Source organism: Centropristis striata, chromosome 16, assembly GCF_030273125.1.
Source record: "Centropristis striata isolate RG_2023a ecotype Rhode Island chromosome 16, C.striata_1.0, whole genome shotgun sequence".
Classification (NCBI taxonomy): domain Eukaryota; kingdom Metazoa; phylum Chordata; class Actinopteri; order Perciformes; family Serranidae; genus Centropristis; species Centropristis striata.
Genome location: NC_081532.1, coordinates 23,291,705 through 23,305,301, shown reverse-complemented (window position 1 = coordinate 23,305,301; position 13,597 = coordinate 23,291,705). Strand labels below are relative to the sequence as shown.

Here is a 13,597-nt window from a genome sequence, read left to right as displayed (position 1 = left end):
ACCGTTAGAGCAGCGTGTGAGCACAGCGGTGTCGGGCTTGCCTCAGTTTCGTCTTTAATGACGTGCACAATGTCAAATTTATAAAATTCAATAAATTCAAACTTCAAATTAATGAAGTTTTTTGTTTTTGATTTGCAGGATGCTGTCTTGAAGCATTGTTCAGATGTATAGGAAGCAGGATCCTGCTGGGACCTGTTCATGGCTGCTAAGAAGAAGCCAAAAGGAATGGTGTTCCATCAGGAAGGGGCGACCACCCCTGCAGTGGCGCTGGCCGCGGACCATCCGCCTGCACGCTTTGTTCTTCCAAAACCAGGGAAGACGAGGGAAGGCGGCATGGAACCAAGCACCTGTGTAACCAATGAGGAGGCAAATATGATGGGTAAACCATCAAAGGAACCCATCAGGACGTCTGAGAGACTTCCTGTGATGAAACATCCTGCCAGTTTGAACCCTCAATCTGATACCCTGTCACCTGAGAGTGTCTCCAAAGGCATCAAAGTGACGCTGGACAACAACAGCATGTGGAATGAATTTTTCAGGAACAAAACAGAGATGATTCTGACGAAACAAGGCAGCAGGATGTTCCCCTACTGCCGATTTCGCGTCTCCGGCTTGCAGCCATCTAGGAAGTACACTTTGATCCTGGACATCGTCCCTTTAGACAACACTCGTTACAAGTGGACCGGCAAGAACTGGCAAGCAGCCGGAAAAGCCGAACGCCATGTTCAGAGTCAACCGTTCGCTCATCCAGAGTCCCCGTCGACGGGTCAACACTGGATGCAGAATCCGGTGTCCTTTTACAAACTGAAGCTCACAAACAACAGATCAGAACCAGAGGGGAACACGGGAAACACCATCCTGCACCCGATGCACCGCTACTTACCACAGCTGCACGTGGTCCAAACGGACAGAGCTGCGAAAGACGCAAAGTTAAGCGGTCCCAGTGTTGTCACTTTCTCTTTCCCCCAGACTGAGTTTATGGCAGTCACTGCTTACCAGAACTCACGGTTTTCTCAGCTGAAAGTCGATTACAACCCGTTTGCTAAAGGACTCAAAGAGGAGGGCTCTGTGCTGTCGGGTCTGAAGCTCAAATTGAACTCTAGCAAAGACGGAGGCGCGAGCACCAACGAGCAGCATCCCATGAAGAAGAGCCTGAAATCTCTGCTCGCAAACCATAAACCTCGAAGTTCAAAAGCAGTGGACACAAAGCCTTCGGGGTCGGGTGACCTCCAGAGAAGCTCCACGCCAAACGCAGGCAGTTCGGCTGCCGGCATCCCAGGGGAATGTTCCAGGTAAGAGCTTGCACTTTACGACAGATGGCACAGTCTCTGCACAGAAAGGTCTGAGACCAACTTCAAATGTCATCATTTGGAATACGTTAAGTGTTGTGTCCTCAGTTACTTCATGTGTCTTCAGTGTCCTCATGTGGAGTGTTGTACTCGGGACAAACATCATTCAGACTCATGGTGCTTGGCTCTGAAAGGATGATGTGGATATCGAGGTTTATTTGTTTATTTAATAAGCTGTGTTGACCTAAATGACGCTAAATAATACTGCTGACACTAATTTTATGCTTTTCTTGTTTCGTTTCCTTCAGCAGTGGTTCACGTCCAGCTCAGAAGTTATTTTCTGAACTTATTCGTGAGGCTCATGTTTCACTGCACAGATGCAACCTGGAGCAGCTGGGCATCAGCAGCAGCACCTCTCACACTAAAAACACTGCTCCCAAGAGAGATGGAGCATCTGTAAAGACACAAAGTGAAACGTCACCTGTTGGGGCAAAGAGGACAGTAGAGGAGGAAAAAAGCCTTTTGAATTCATTCAACTGTAAAGACAATGTGAGGACAGATTCTTCTCGGGTCGGTAATGAGGTTGTGTCCAAGAAGTCCTCTGTGGACTCTGACCGCCAACACCAGCCCGAAGCTCCGTCAGATGTGAAAGTAAAACAGCAGAAACGTCCGGCTCCTCTGCCTCTGCCAGCCCTCGCTCTTTTTTTGAAGCAGCATTCGACAAAATCTAAAATGTTGAAGGGCAAGTTGGACCGTCCTTCCTCTGCACTTCCGTCAGAACCTCTGTCCGGGTTGCTGAGTTTTGCTGCGGCTCCTGTCGGTGAGCGAGCCGCTGACCTCTCCAAGGACCTCACTGATGATGTCACAGACTCAGACGGCCGGGCCTCTGGACTCGCTGATGCACATCTTCACCCAGATAAAACAATTGAGACTCCCTACAGGCCTTCCAGTCCTTCATGTTCAGATGCTGTTGCCACTACAGACATAAAAAGACTAAGAACTGATGTTTTCTTGGCTTCTAATTCAGTTGCTGAAAGCACAGGCCCAGAGCCATCAGTGTTACCCGACTCGGATCAGTCGAGTTGTACTACCGGGACACCAAAATCCCCCATTTCCTCAACTCTTGCTACCTCTGATACATCACCTGTTTCAGTGTTACCTGCCTCGTTCTCCCCACAAACACCGGCCGTCCCCAAGTCTCCCACGCTACCTTCGGACTCTGATTCTTTGCTGCCCGACCCGGAGTGTTCCTCGTTCGGCTTTGAGTCGTTGTCTCCTGCAAGCTCTCCAGAGCCTCTACCTTCCCTACCCCTCTCGCTAACTTTAGAATTCAACTCCACAACCTCTGAACCCTCTCCAAAAGCAGATCGCCCTGAAGAGACGCCACCCAGCGAGGACTGCGTCCAGTCCGTGTTTACGTGGCACACAGTGTTGCCTCCAGCTGAGCCTTTCCTCGATGCTTCGTTCACTACATTTCAGTCAGCACCGCAGACTCTTCCTTTAGAGTCTTTCCCATCACCTCTGTTGCCTTCCCAGACTCCCTCCCACTCTGAACCGCAGACTCTTGAATCCGCCTCCATGCCCCCCCCTGACCCTGCGCTGCCGTTCACTGCAGAACTGTCCCCCCTCGCGCTCCAGTTGCCGCTGTCTCCAACCTTTTCTTCATTGGACGGAGATGGACTGTCGCCGACGCCTTCGCTCACTGACCTTGTGCACTTTTTCACCACTAATGATGATCTTGGGATTGGGGTGGAGTTTCCAAACGCTGAGGTGCCGGCTGCCCCCTGCCCACCTCCAGCAGAGACAAACGCACCTTCTCAACAGGTGCGACCTCTCCCAGCCAACAAATCCTGCAGGAGCAAGAAAAAGTCACGGCGGCGAAAGTTCGCTCAGATGGATGGGGATCAGAAGACGGAAACCTCCACCTACACTCGAATGCAGCCCAACCTGGAGGAAGTGGAGGAGCAGTTATTCATCTCATTCACATCAAAGGTAAATAAATTCAGTGTTGCCTGTTTCTAAATGGAATTTAAAAGGTTGAATGTAGAGGTAAGGATTTTTAAGTCTTTAAATGGAAAATGCTTCTTTTTAACAATCATGTTTTCAAGGTTAACTACATCCTTGAATTTAAGTTAGGTGATTTAGCTCACAGAAGATCAGTTTGGTTGTGTTATTTCACTTTCAGACCTGAGAAAAAGTCTTTCTGAGCCTTTCTGTGATGGCAGCAGAGCTTTAGACCAAAGTCTTGTTGGTTATGAACTCCATTTAAGTTGCATACAGAAAACTAAAGACCAAACTCATATTTCAGGAGGCCCTCAAACTTCACATCGCAGACTCTGATGGGACAACTGAAGGTCACCTGAGACAGAATGCTGACGCACCTGAGACTGGTACACTGTCATGTTTTTACAGTCAAACTCTTTAAGTAGCTGACCCTAAACGAACAGCAATCTTTAAACTTCCTTAAAGCGAAATCTGAGCTAACTATCTCTAAGCTAAGTCCACCAAGTAGCTAAACGCTAATTCAAAGCCAACAAGAGGTTATAGCTGTTTTCATCAAGACCTTTCACACTACACATCTTTATCTTAGTCCTGGACGAAGAATAAGCAGAGTTAACCTTAGGCAAGCATTTGTTCTTGATATTATTAGTTCAATGTTCCGCAGAGATGGCAGAAGGTTTGGAGGAGCAGATCGCTGCCTCTGGGAAGATTCTTCTGAAAGACTTGAAGCTGATGAGACACCGACAGGTGATCCATCCGGTGCTGCAGGAAGGTGTGTGACTCAAAAACCCTCCCGACATTATCTTTGTTCAGCTTCACGTACGTCGTCACAGTTACAAGTGAGCTCACATTAAAATATTAATAAAAAGAGGACTCTGGTTTTTCTCAGTCGGTCTGAAGATGAACCTGCTGGATCCAACTCTGGCCATCGACCTGCAGTACCTGGGAGTTCGTCTGCCCGTCCCCCCTCCTGGAGTCTCTCTGGAGCCGCTTAACAAGGAGCTGCCGCCTCCTCCAGGTCTGCTTCACTGAGTCAGAGTTAGACACAGACTGCTTCACACACAGCTGAGGCTTCCAGTCAGAAAGATTCATTTCATATCAGACTTTTGATTTGATTCAGTGACATGAAAGTATTAGTCAGTTTTGAACGTCATGAATCTACTTTAACTGTCTCACGTCTAAAAAGTGGTCTGCAGCTTTCTTTTGGTGTCATTGTACACCTTCCAGAGGTTTTATAATCCGACATGGAACAACAGTGTTTTTGGGGAGTTTATTCAAACCATATTGATCCTTTTCTTTGTATAATAATCCATATTTACGCGATAAAACAATGTTGTTTTGGTGCTAGCCGCTAACTGGTAGCCACAGGTTGTCTCAGCAGTGCATCTGGTGGACAGTGACCAATCAAATTGAGCCCCCTGGCCGTGCGTAATGGCACACTCTGATTCACAGATGCCCTGCGCCATAAATAAACTGTTGATCCCATTCCACTATCATAAAGCTTTGCTGTTTGCGTAGCGTTTACAATAATAAGACAAGAGAAGAAGAAATAAACAGGATGTGACATCGTACGTCTGTCTGTGTGACGCTCAGCCTGGATGGAGACGCACAGAGAGGGGAGGGGGAGCGCACAGAGACGGATTGATACGATCTCATTGTTTTGCAAAAAAAGTTGATTTGTTACAGTAAAATAAGGTACAACAATTAGTTTTGCTTTGCAAAATGTCACTAAAACACTAGTACACTTTGAAGGAATTGCTTTGAAGTGTAGCACAGTTGAGCTATTCTTGAGAAAAATCGTTTTAACTTATTTGTGAATATATGTCATTTTGTACAATGTAGAATGTTTATTTGTTTCCCCCTGATCCCCAAGACCTAAAAATATAACATTCAGTTGAAAAAGACCATTGCATTTATGTTTTTGTGTGGTTTTACTAGATTTTTGCAAAATAAAATTTCCGCTTTATTTGTTCCTTTGTCTTCAGGGTTATATAACTTTTTGCACATTCATGTGACATATGACAGAACCATTTATTCTGGTAGCACTGGTAGTCCTGAAAAAATGGTGTATATACTTTATTCTGCATCAAAGGGTTGAAGAAATACATGCATTTAACAAAAAAAAACAACAGGCGGAAATAAACAGGAAAAATTAACATTAATTAACATTAATTAAACTTTAATGCTGTCCTGCCTGTTAGAAAGTGACTTTCTGTTGTTTGTCTGCAGGAGTTTCTGCAGCGTTTGTGTCCAGAACAGGAAAAACAACAGACGTGACTCAGATTAAAGGTTGGAGAGAGAAATTCACTCCATCAGAGGCTCCGTCGACACCAACCACACCTGAAGGTGACTTTTCTCTCGTTTTCATTCACTGCAATAATTACATTCTATATAAAACATGTGGCGAATCCTCTTAGGACGTTTGTGTTAAATGTGTGTGGATGTTTCTGTCTGCAGCTGGTCCTGGTTCAGACGTGCAGAAGAAGAACCTGTCTGCGTTCTGCAGCGACATGTTGGACGAGTATCTGGAGAACGAAGGGAGGCTGATCGACGAGCGAGCCGCCAGCTTCTCTCAGCCGCTGGTGGAGCCGCTAGTCTACGAGCTGCCCACTAGGAGCACCAGTTACGTCCGCACCCTTGACAGCGTCCTAAAGAAGAAGACCGCTGACTCACCCACCTCAGACCTCATATCTGGATTCATCCCCCCCTCCAAGAGACCCAAAGCCCCTTTCAGAGAGAGCAAAGCAGCCAGGAAGGAAAGTTTCAGGCAAAAAGGTCCAAAACACAAAAAACCCAGAGCAGAACCAACTCCAGGTCCTGCACCTGCACTTAGTCCGGCTGAACCAAACGTGGTCCTGAAACAACCTATAGTCCAGCTCCCGGCAACCCCGCCCCTCTCAGATCACACAGCACCCGTCACGCACAGATCAAAGAAAGTCCGACTCAACCACACAGAACTGTTAACTCTGTCTCCTCAACGCAGCAAGAGGAGGAAACTCAAACCCAGGACCTCGTCCCAGACCCTCAGCCCCCCCAAGTGTACAGCGTCCCCGCCCGGGGCCTCAGAGGACATGGCTCCGCTGGAGTCAGACTCTGAGCTGGGGACCGCCGAGAATCAGAACGAGGAGACCTGCGGGACGCATGTTGGGCCAGTGATGACCCGAGCGCTGCTGAGACAGAAGGACCTGGAGGACGGCGTGGTGTGGGAGGGCCGACCACGGACCACCATCACCCGGGAGAGGGCCGCCATCGCTTTGACGTCGCTCTTCACGCTGAAGGTAAGAGGTCTTTATTCTATAATCAGTCAGATATACAAACCTTAACTGACTGCTCTGGTTCCTCCTCAGGGTTTCGTCAGTGAGAACCCCACTGCCCCCCTCCAGCTGGTGCGGAGACGAGCCCCGCCCTGCCTCAATGAGTTCTGCAGGCTGGGCTGTTTGTGCTCCAGTCTGGCCCGTGGCAGCAGGAGCAGCCACTGCAGCCGGCCGCGCTGCATGTTCGGCTGCAGCTGCCTCAAACAGAAGGTGGTCCTCCTCAAGAATCTGGACGGCTCCGACTCCAGCCCCTCCCAACAAGGAAACCACGGGAAGAAGAAGAGGAGGATGAAGATGGCCTACGGTAAGTTACAGAGTTCACTCATCCCGTCAGAGAGCTGTTTCCACCTGAAGGTACAGTTTTACTGCTCTGAGCAGGAACCAACACTAACCTCCTGAACACCAGAGAACAAACCAGATAGAAACGTTCATTGTAGGAGCTGGACGTTGGATTTCGTTACCTTTGGACAGAGCTAGGCTAGCTGTTTCCAGATGCTTCCAGGGTTTATGCTAAGCTAACTCCACATTGAGAGGTCTGTTCAGTAGTGGTGTCAACAATAATCGATTCGGCGATGCATCGCAATGCGGGGCACTCACGATTCAGCATCGATGCGGCAAAGTGCCATAATCGATTATGTTTATTTCCTGTCCTGCAGTGGAAAGTTGTGGGGGACAGGGTGGGAATTTCACACTCTGGCCTTGATGCCCTGTGAAAAAATTTTCAATTTACGGCCACGGTGGCCTTTGCGCCCCTGTCAAAGTTCCAGTAAACACAACGCTAACCCGACCCACTCCCTGTCCTTCGAGATGGGTGCGCATCAACACATGGCTCATTTGAATATTCAAATGAGCCATGTGTTGATGCGCAGCACAGGTAAGCTAGCGGGACCAGCTGTTTTGATATGTTGTGACTGAAGTGTGTGGTAGTATTTGACAGGACTTAACATTTACGTTTTTATACAAAAAGTACTATTGATAGGTAATTACCATTGTATTTGCCTATTTAAAGTCGACTCGCTAACGTTACATTTTTGCGTCATGAAAACTAGCGATAGCTAGCTAGTTGGGATATCGCTAACGTCTTCCCTACCTCAGAGACAAGGGCTCGACATTTAGCTGATGTAAATTTCACCTCAGCAGGTTCCTTTTTCATGGCAGGAGGAGGCATTTCTCTTTCCTTACTTTTAGATGAACTAAAATTCATTTTGCCATCTTTTCAAAATATAGCCAATAAAATCTATTAATAATAAAATCTAGGCCTATCTGACTGCTTGTATTGCCCCATGACTGACGAAAAATGTCCCTTGTTGTGTGCAGTATAATTGTGATGCATCGCAATGCATCGTAGAATCGAATTGAATCGAATCGTTACCTGGTGAATCGTAATCGAATCGAATTGTGAGGGCAGTGCCAATGCACACCCCTACTGTTCAGTAATCCATCCGGACTTTGTGTCGAGGTATTTCTGATCATAGTAAAAATCTGCCTGCTGGCTTCCTGTTGTGTTGAACTTGTAGTCCTAAAGGAGGCGGACAGTGTTTCCCAGCCTGCCGAGCGGGTCCGGATCCTGTGGCGACGGGACATTGCAGACTCGGATCCAGAACCGACCCATGCCCCAGAATCCCAGCCCTCTGAAAGACCCGTAAGAACTTTATTTAATGTCTTTATTAAAGGGTCATGGTTCTGATTTAGTCTTTAAAATGTCATTAGTTCAGTTTACTGAGATAAAAAGCTGAAACTTCTTACATCTCAAAGTGTTGTTAATAAAATGTGTGTGTATAATGTTTAGGAGAGACGAGAGGACGGCAGCAGCTGTGCCAGAGTCCGAGCTTTCGCCCCGAAGAGGAAGAGGAGGAGGAAACCGAGCTGCAGGGAGCTGACAGACGCCTCGGAACCTCCGGTAAATCCGGTTAATCGGCTTACATGTGAACCTGTCAGCTCAGAAACATCCCTCCGACAACAGAACATCTGAATATCAGATCCACAAAACATATCTGAGAATAATGATGCAATAATGATTCCCTACAAAACTGAATCATTTTGTGACTGAAATATCTGTCAAAGGAATCGCAGTCGGATCATCAGTCGACTGGACACTGTTTGATCTGACAATGCGAGCTGACCGTCTGACTGTTTATCCCCCAGGAGACGCCAAAAGACGTGAAGTCTAAAGACGTGAAGTCTAAAGATGTGAAGTCTAAATCTGCTCGGCTGAAATCTGTGAAACAGAGAAACCTGACGCTGAAGGACAAACAGACCAAACCCTCCAGTCCTCCTCCAGGTGAGTCCTCTGTCCTCAGCCTGTCCCTCCGTCTTCCCGGCAGGCTCGATCCACGTGTCCAAACCGTGGCGATCCGTTCAAACTCTGACGATTAAAAATAAAACTTATGCTAGTTTTGGGGTTCGGTGGGTCGTCAAGTTTTTTTGGAAAATGTTTGTGATAAAAAAGAGACTCAGGTTTCAGTTTGTTTTCTCTTCAGCAGCTGATCTGGTTAGGCTTCCACTGCCTGAGCCGACCCCGAAGCCATCGAAGCGTCTGATCGTCCTGGCGGAGTGTAAGTGGGCTAGCGACCGCGACCTGGTGCTGACGAGAATCTGCGAGGAGATGGCCCAGGACCGGCTGACCGGACCCTTCTGGGTCAAAGACTACCTCATCAGTCCCATCAGTCAGACCGTGGAGGGGAGCGGTGCCGACCGCTGCGTCCAGTACAAGATCCACATCTCCAGACCCAGAATGGAGCAGGAGGAGCCAGCAGAATCACCACAACAAGAGACAGAACAGCAGCAGGTAGGTGCATCTGATCATGTCCTCAGTCATTTAATGCACCATGAGTCTTTGAACTTTAACATGTCTTTGAACGCACCGTGGGTTTCAGCAGGATTACGTGCAGCAGGTCGTCATAAAGGAGGAGCCTGTGGAGGAGGAGGAGCCTCTGGAGGACTGGCAGCGGGAGGTGGAGGAGGAGCCTCTGGAGGAGCAGGAGGAGGAGCCTCTGGAGGACTGGCAGCGGGAGGTGGAGGAGGACGTCAAGGAGGAGATGGGGTCAGAAGACGAGCCGCTGCATGATGGGACGGAGAGCAGCAGGCAGGAAATGAAGAAGAAGAAAAAGAAGATGGTCAGCATGGCGCTGCCGTTCCTCACAGGAATCTCGCCGACTGGCTTCCTCTCAGCCAATAAGAGGCAGCCGGGAGGAACCGACCACCTGGTGCAGGTGAGAACGCAACGAGGTCATTAATGTTAAGGACAGTTTGATTCAATTACTTTAACTTCTATAGCTCGATATTTCATCCCACCCTCTGGTACAAAACATTAGTTAGGGCCACTGGGCAATCGCACTGAGCACTGGTCCCACACAGCAATAGCTGTAGGGACCAGTGCAAAGCCCCGAGCACTACTGTTATACTGTGGATTTTTTCTTCTTCCTCTACCGGATGCAATTTCGACGTAAGTCGCGAAAAACTGCCCAAAATTTTGCATTGAAATGAATGGGACGGCTGAAAAAAATGAGCGAAAAAGAACAATAATTGGAGATTTTTAAACGTCTACTTCTCCTGCATAATTTAAGTTTAAACTCCATTTAAACTTTAAACAGTAGACACAAGTCTTGTGTATCGGTGTATTGATCCACGTTTCGATAGGTCATATAGTTTTTTTGTCAAATTGTCAAAACATAAATTTGAAAACTGCGCTCCTGCGCAAATTCCACTCTACAGAAATAATTTATACATAGAAACGTAGGAAAATTTGTCTTCTCCCTCACAATCCTCTGGCAAAGCTGTCAGAGTTATAGTTTGGGCGTAGGACGCACAGATGTGCCACCAACACGCACCAACAGCCTCATTGGCTCCCATATTAAAAACGCAGGAAGATTTCTGAAAAAGGGAGATATAACAGTTTTTTTAGATCGCTCTAACAAAGCTATTTTTTCATTTTTCTGAAAAAAAACATATGTAGACGTGCAGGAAGAACTCAGGACGATCAAAGTGAAGTCCGATCAATGATAGGTATTATGGTATTATGGTTTTGCCAAAAATGCTTTCTGTTCGAGGCCAGAAATTCCTGTCCACCGCTGTGTCAGTTAATTCTGTTGATTGCTTTGATCTGATTGCCTTTCATCTTTGATGTGATTACAGTTGCACACACACACACACACACACAGGTAACTTTATGTGATTTTAATTACACACACACACATACACACACACACACACACACACAGGTAACTTCATGCGATTTTCGCTACACACACAAATGCGCGCGTAAGCGCGCACACTCCTCCAGATACACGTTTCACACACACACACACACACAGACATTTTGAGGTTAAAGGGCATAGTTTGAAATCTCTGAAGAATCTCATCAGTGTACACACACCGGCAGTAGCCCCCGTGGCCCTTTCAGAATTTCCCCAGAGGAAATTTTCTAGTAGTTAGTTAGTTTTTCTAGTTAGTATTAGTTGTGTTAATCCCAATAAGCTAGTATTGATTAACCACTAACTGTAGGAGATGCTTCCTGTCACTAAATACATGTCATTTTCAAAATAAGAGCACACGGATGTGTTAACAAAATCCACCACAGAATTTACAATGCTGCCTTAAATACAACATAGAAGAAGCCTTATTGTCCTTTACAATAATTCATAAAATCTTCCGTGATTGAGGGAATATGATTGAGACATTAGAATAACCGTGTCCCAGGGGAAAGGCTGAACACTGATTAAAACTGATAGGAAAACAATAAAGATTTCATATTATGTCCTGTGATATGTTTGCTAACGTTTAGCTCTCAGAAATTGATGCACATAACTAAAAAATGAGTTCAAACGTTGATCATAATGTCTGTATTTACTGTTTCCTGCTTGTTGAAAGTGACATTAATGTTTGTGCAGGTGAACGGGAAGTTGTATCCGCTGGCAAAGATCCAGCTGGGGAAGATGGGGGCGCTCCATCCAGCCAACCGGCTGGCGGCTTACCTCACGGGGCGGGTCGGCGGCAACAGGAAGCAGCAACGCTCTTCTTCTGCTTCTGATCCCGCTCAGAGCTCAGGACCGACCTCAACGCCCACGCCTCAGCCGGCTGTAGTGGCGCTCCCTGCCCCCCCTGCAGGTAAACTCTCCGCATCTTTATCGTTTATATATACAGTGCTCAGCATAAATGAGTACACCCCCTTTGAAAAGTAACATTTTAAACAATATCTCTAGGAACACAAATACATTTTCCAAAATGTTGACAAGACCAAGTTAATATAACATCTCTTTTAACTTATAACATGAAAGTAAGGTTAATAACATAACTTTTCATTCATAATTTTCAGTTTTACTCAAATTAGGGTGATGCAAAAATGAGTACACCCCACTGAAAGTCTCGGGAGCAAAGCTAAGTTTTAGACTACAAATGTCTAATTTAACAATAATCGACCACAGGTGAGTCTAATTATTCATTACACAGGTGTCCAGCAGACAGTTGACTATAAAAGGGTGTTACTTAAATAAAACCCCTTCCCATTTCATGTTGTTAGCAATGGCACCACATGTCTCAAGACCTGAGAAGGAAAATTATTTCTTTACACCGCAAAGGTGAAGGCTACAAGAAGATAAGCAAAGCTTTACTTATCAGTCAAGAATACTGTAGCAAAAGTGGTACAAAAATGTAAAAAAGATGGAACTGCAACCATCTCACAGAGACGTCCAGGCCGTCCACAGAAGTTAACACCTCGACAGCAGCATCTTCTGATGAGAAGGGTCCAAGAAAATCAGCATGCAAGTTCATTGCAGTTATCTAAGGAATTAGAAAGCCAAACTGGGGTGACTGTTTCTGGTGACACAATACGCCGTACACTGCAGAGGAATGGCATGCATGGGTGCCGTCCACGAAGGAAGCCTCTCCTAAAGCCCAGGCACAAAAAAAGCCCCTCTAGAGTTTACCAGGGCCCATGCTGACAAAGATGAAGACTACTGGGACTCTGTACTCTGGAGTGATGAGACCAAGATAAATGTTTTTGGAACTGATGGCTTCAAAACTGTGTGGCGTCGCAAAGGTGAGGATTACAGAGAAAAATGCATGGTGCCTACAGTGAAACATGGTGGTGGCAGTGTCCTTATGTGGGGTTGCATGAGTGCTGTTGGTGTCGGGGAGCTGCATTTCATTGATGGCATCATGAATTCACAGATGTATTGCTCTATCCTATAAGAGAAGATGCTACCATCACTCCGTGCCCTTGGTCGTCGTGCACTTTTCCGACATGACAATGATCCTAAACACACATCTAAGGACACTGTTGGATTTCTGAAGAAGAACAGGGTGAAAGTGATTCAGTGGCCAAGTATGTCTCCAGATCTGAGCCCAATTGAACACCTATGGGGAATTCTGAAGAGACAAGTTGAGCATCACTCTCCATCCAGTCTCTAACAGAGGCCATTCTTGAGGAATGAAAAAAGATCAATGGAGCAAAATGTTGTCAACTTGTTCATTCCATGCCTAGAAGACTTGCTGTCATTAAAAATCATGGAGGCCATACAAAGTACCAGATGTAATAGTTTTTGTTGTGGGGTGTACTCATTTTTGCATCGCCCTTATTCCAGTAAAACTGAAAAATGTGTAATCTAAGTTATATTATTAACCTTACTTTCATGTTATGAGATAAACAGATGTTATATTAACTTGGTCTTGTCAACATTTTGGAAATTGTATTTGTGTTCATTGAGATATTGTTTAAAATGTTACTTTTCAAAGGGGCTGTACTCATTTATGCTGAGCACTGTACATATATGTGTATATGTGTGTGTATAAATGTGTGTGTATATATATATATATCTCCACTGACAACGGTGGGGGATTCGAGTGTCAGTGTGGTGGAGTCATCGGGTGGATGCAGCGGGTGGCTTTCAACACTTTCTGAAGCTGCCACATGAAAAAACCTGTATCTATTGTTCTTCAGAGTCACCTGCTGAGACCACTATAAAGCTACAGCATTTCAGCTCAATCTTACTTTAA

General features: G+C 46.1%; 1 protein-coding gene across 7 annotated transcripts in view; it reads left to right on the top strand.

Moving 5' to 3' along the window:
- mgaa (MAX dimerization protein MGA a) overlaps positions 1-13,597 on the top strand; it is a 31,058-nt gene that overhangs the window by 2,309 nt on the left and 15,152 nt on the right. For 3 of the 7 annotated variants that reach the window (XM_059353152.1, XM_059353157.1, XM_059353151.1), the window contains exons 2-15: positions 139-1,292; positions 1,598-3,281; positions 3,598-3,679; positions 3,940-4,062; positions 4,180-4,308; positions 5,520-5,636; positions 5,748-6,568; positions 6,638-6,908; positions 8,122-8,246; positions 8,394-8,504; positions 8,750-8,885; positions 9,085-9,392; positions 9,481-9,816; positions 11,494-11,710. In XM_059353152.1, coding sequence (XP_059209135.1) covers positions 199-1,292; positions 1,598-3,281; positions 3,598-3,679; positions 3,940-4,062; positions 4,180-4,308; positions 5,520-5,636; positions 5,748-6,568; positions 6,638-6,908; positions 8,122-8,246; positions 8,394-8,504; positions 8,750-8,885; positions 9,085-9,392; positions 9,481-9,816; positions 11,494-11,710 — 5,554 coding nt within the window. In that variant the 5' untranslated portion in view covers positions 139-198. The remainder of the gene's footprint in view (positions 1-138; positions 1,293-1,597; positions 3,282-3,597; positions 3,680-3,939; positions 4,063-4,179; positions 4,309-5,519; positions 5,637-5,747; positions 6,569-6,637; positions 6,909-8,121; positions 8,247-8,393; positions 8,505-8,749; positions 8,886-9,084; positions 9,393-9,480; positions 9,817-11,493; positions 11,711-13,597) is intronic. The other 4 variants (XM_059353154.1, XM_059353156.1, XM_059353155.1 and 1 more) reach the window with 4 other exon arrangements.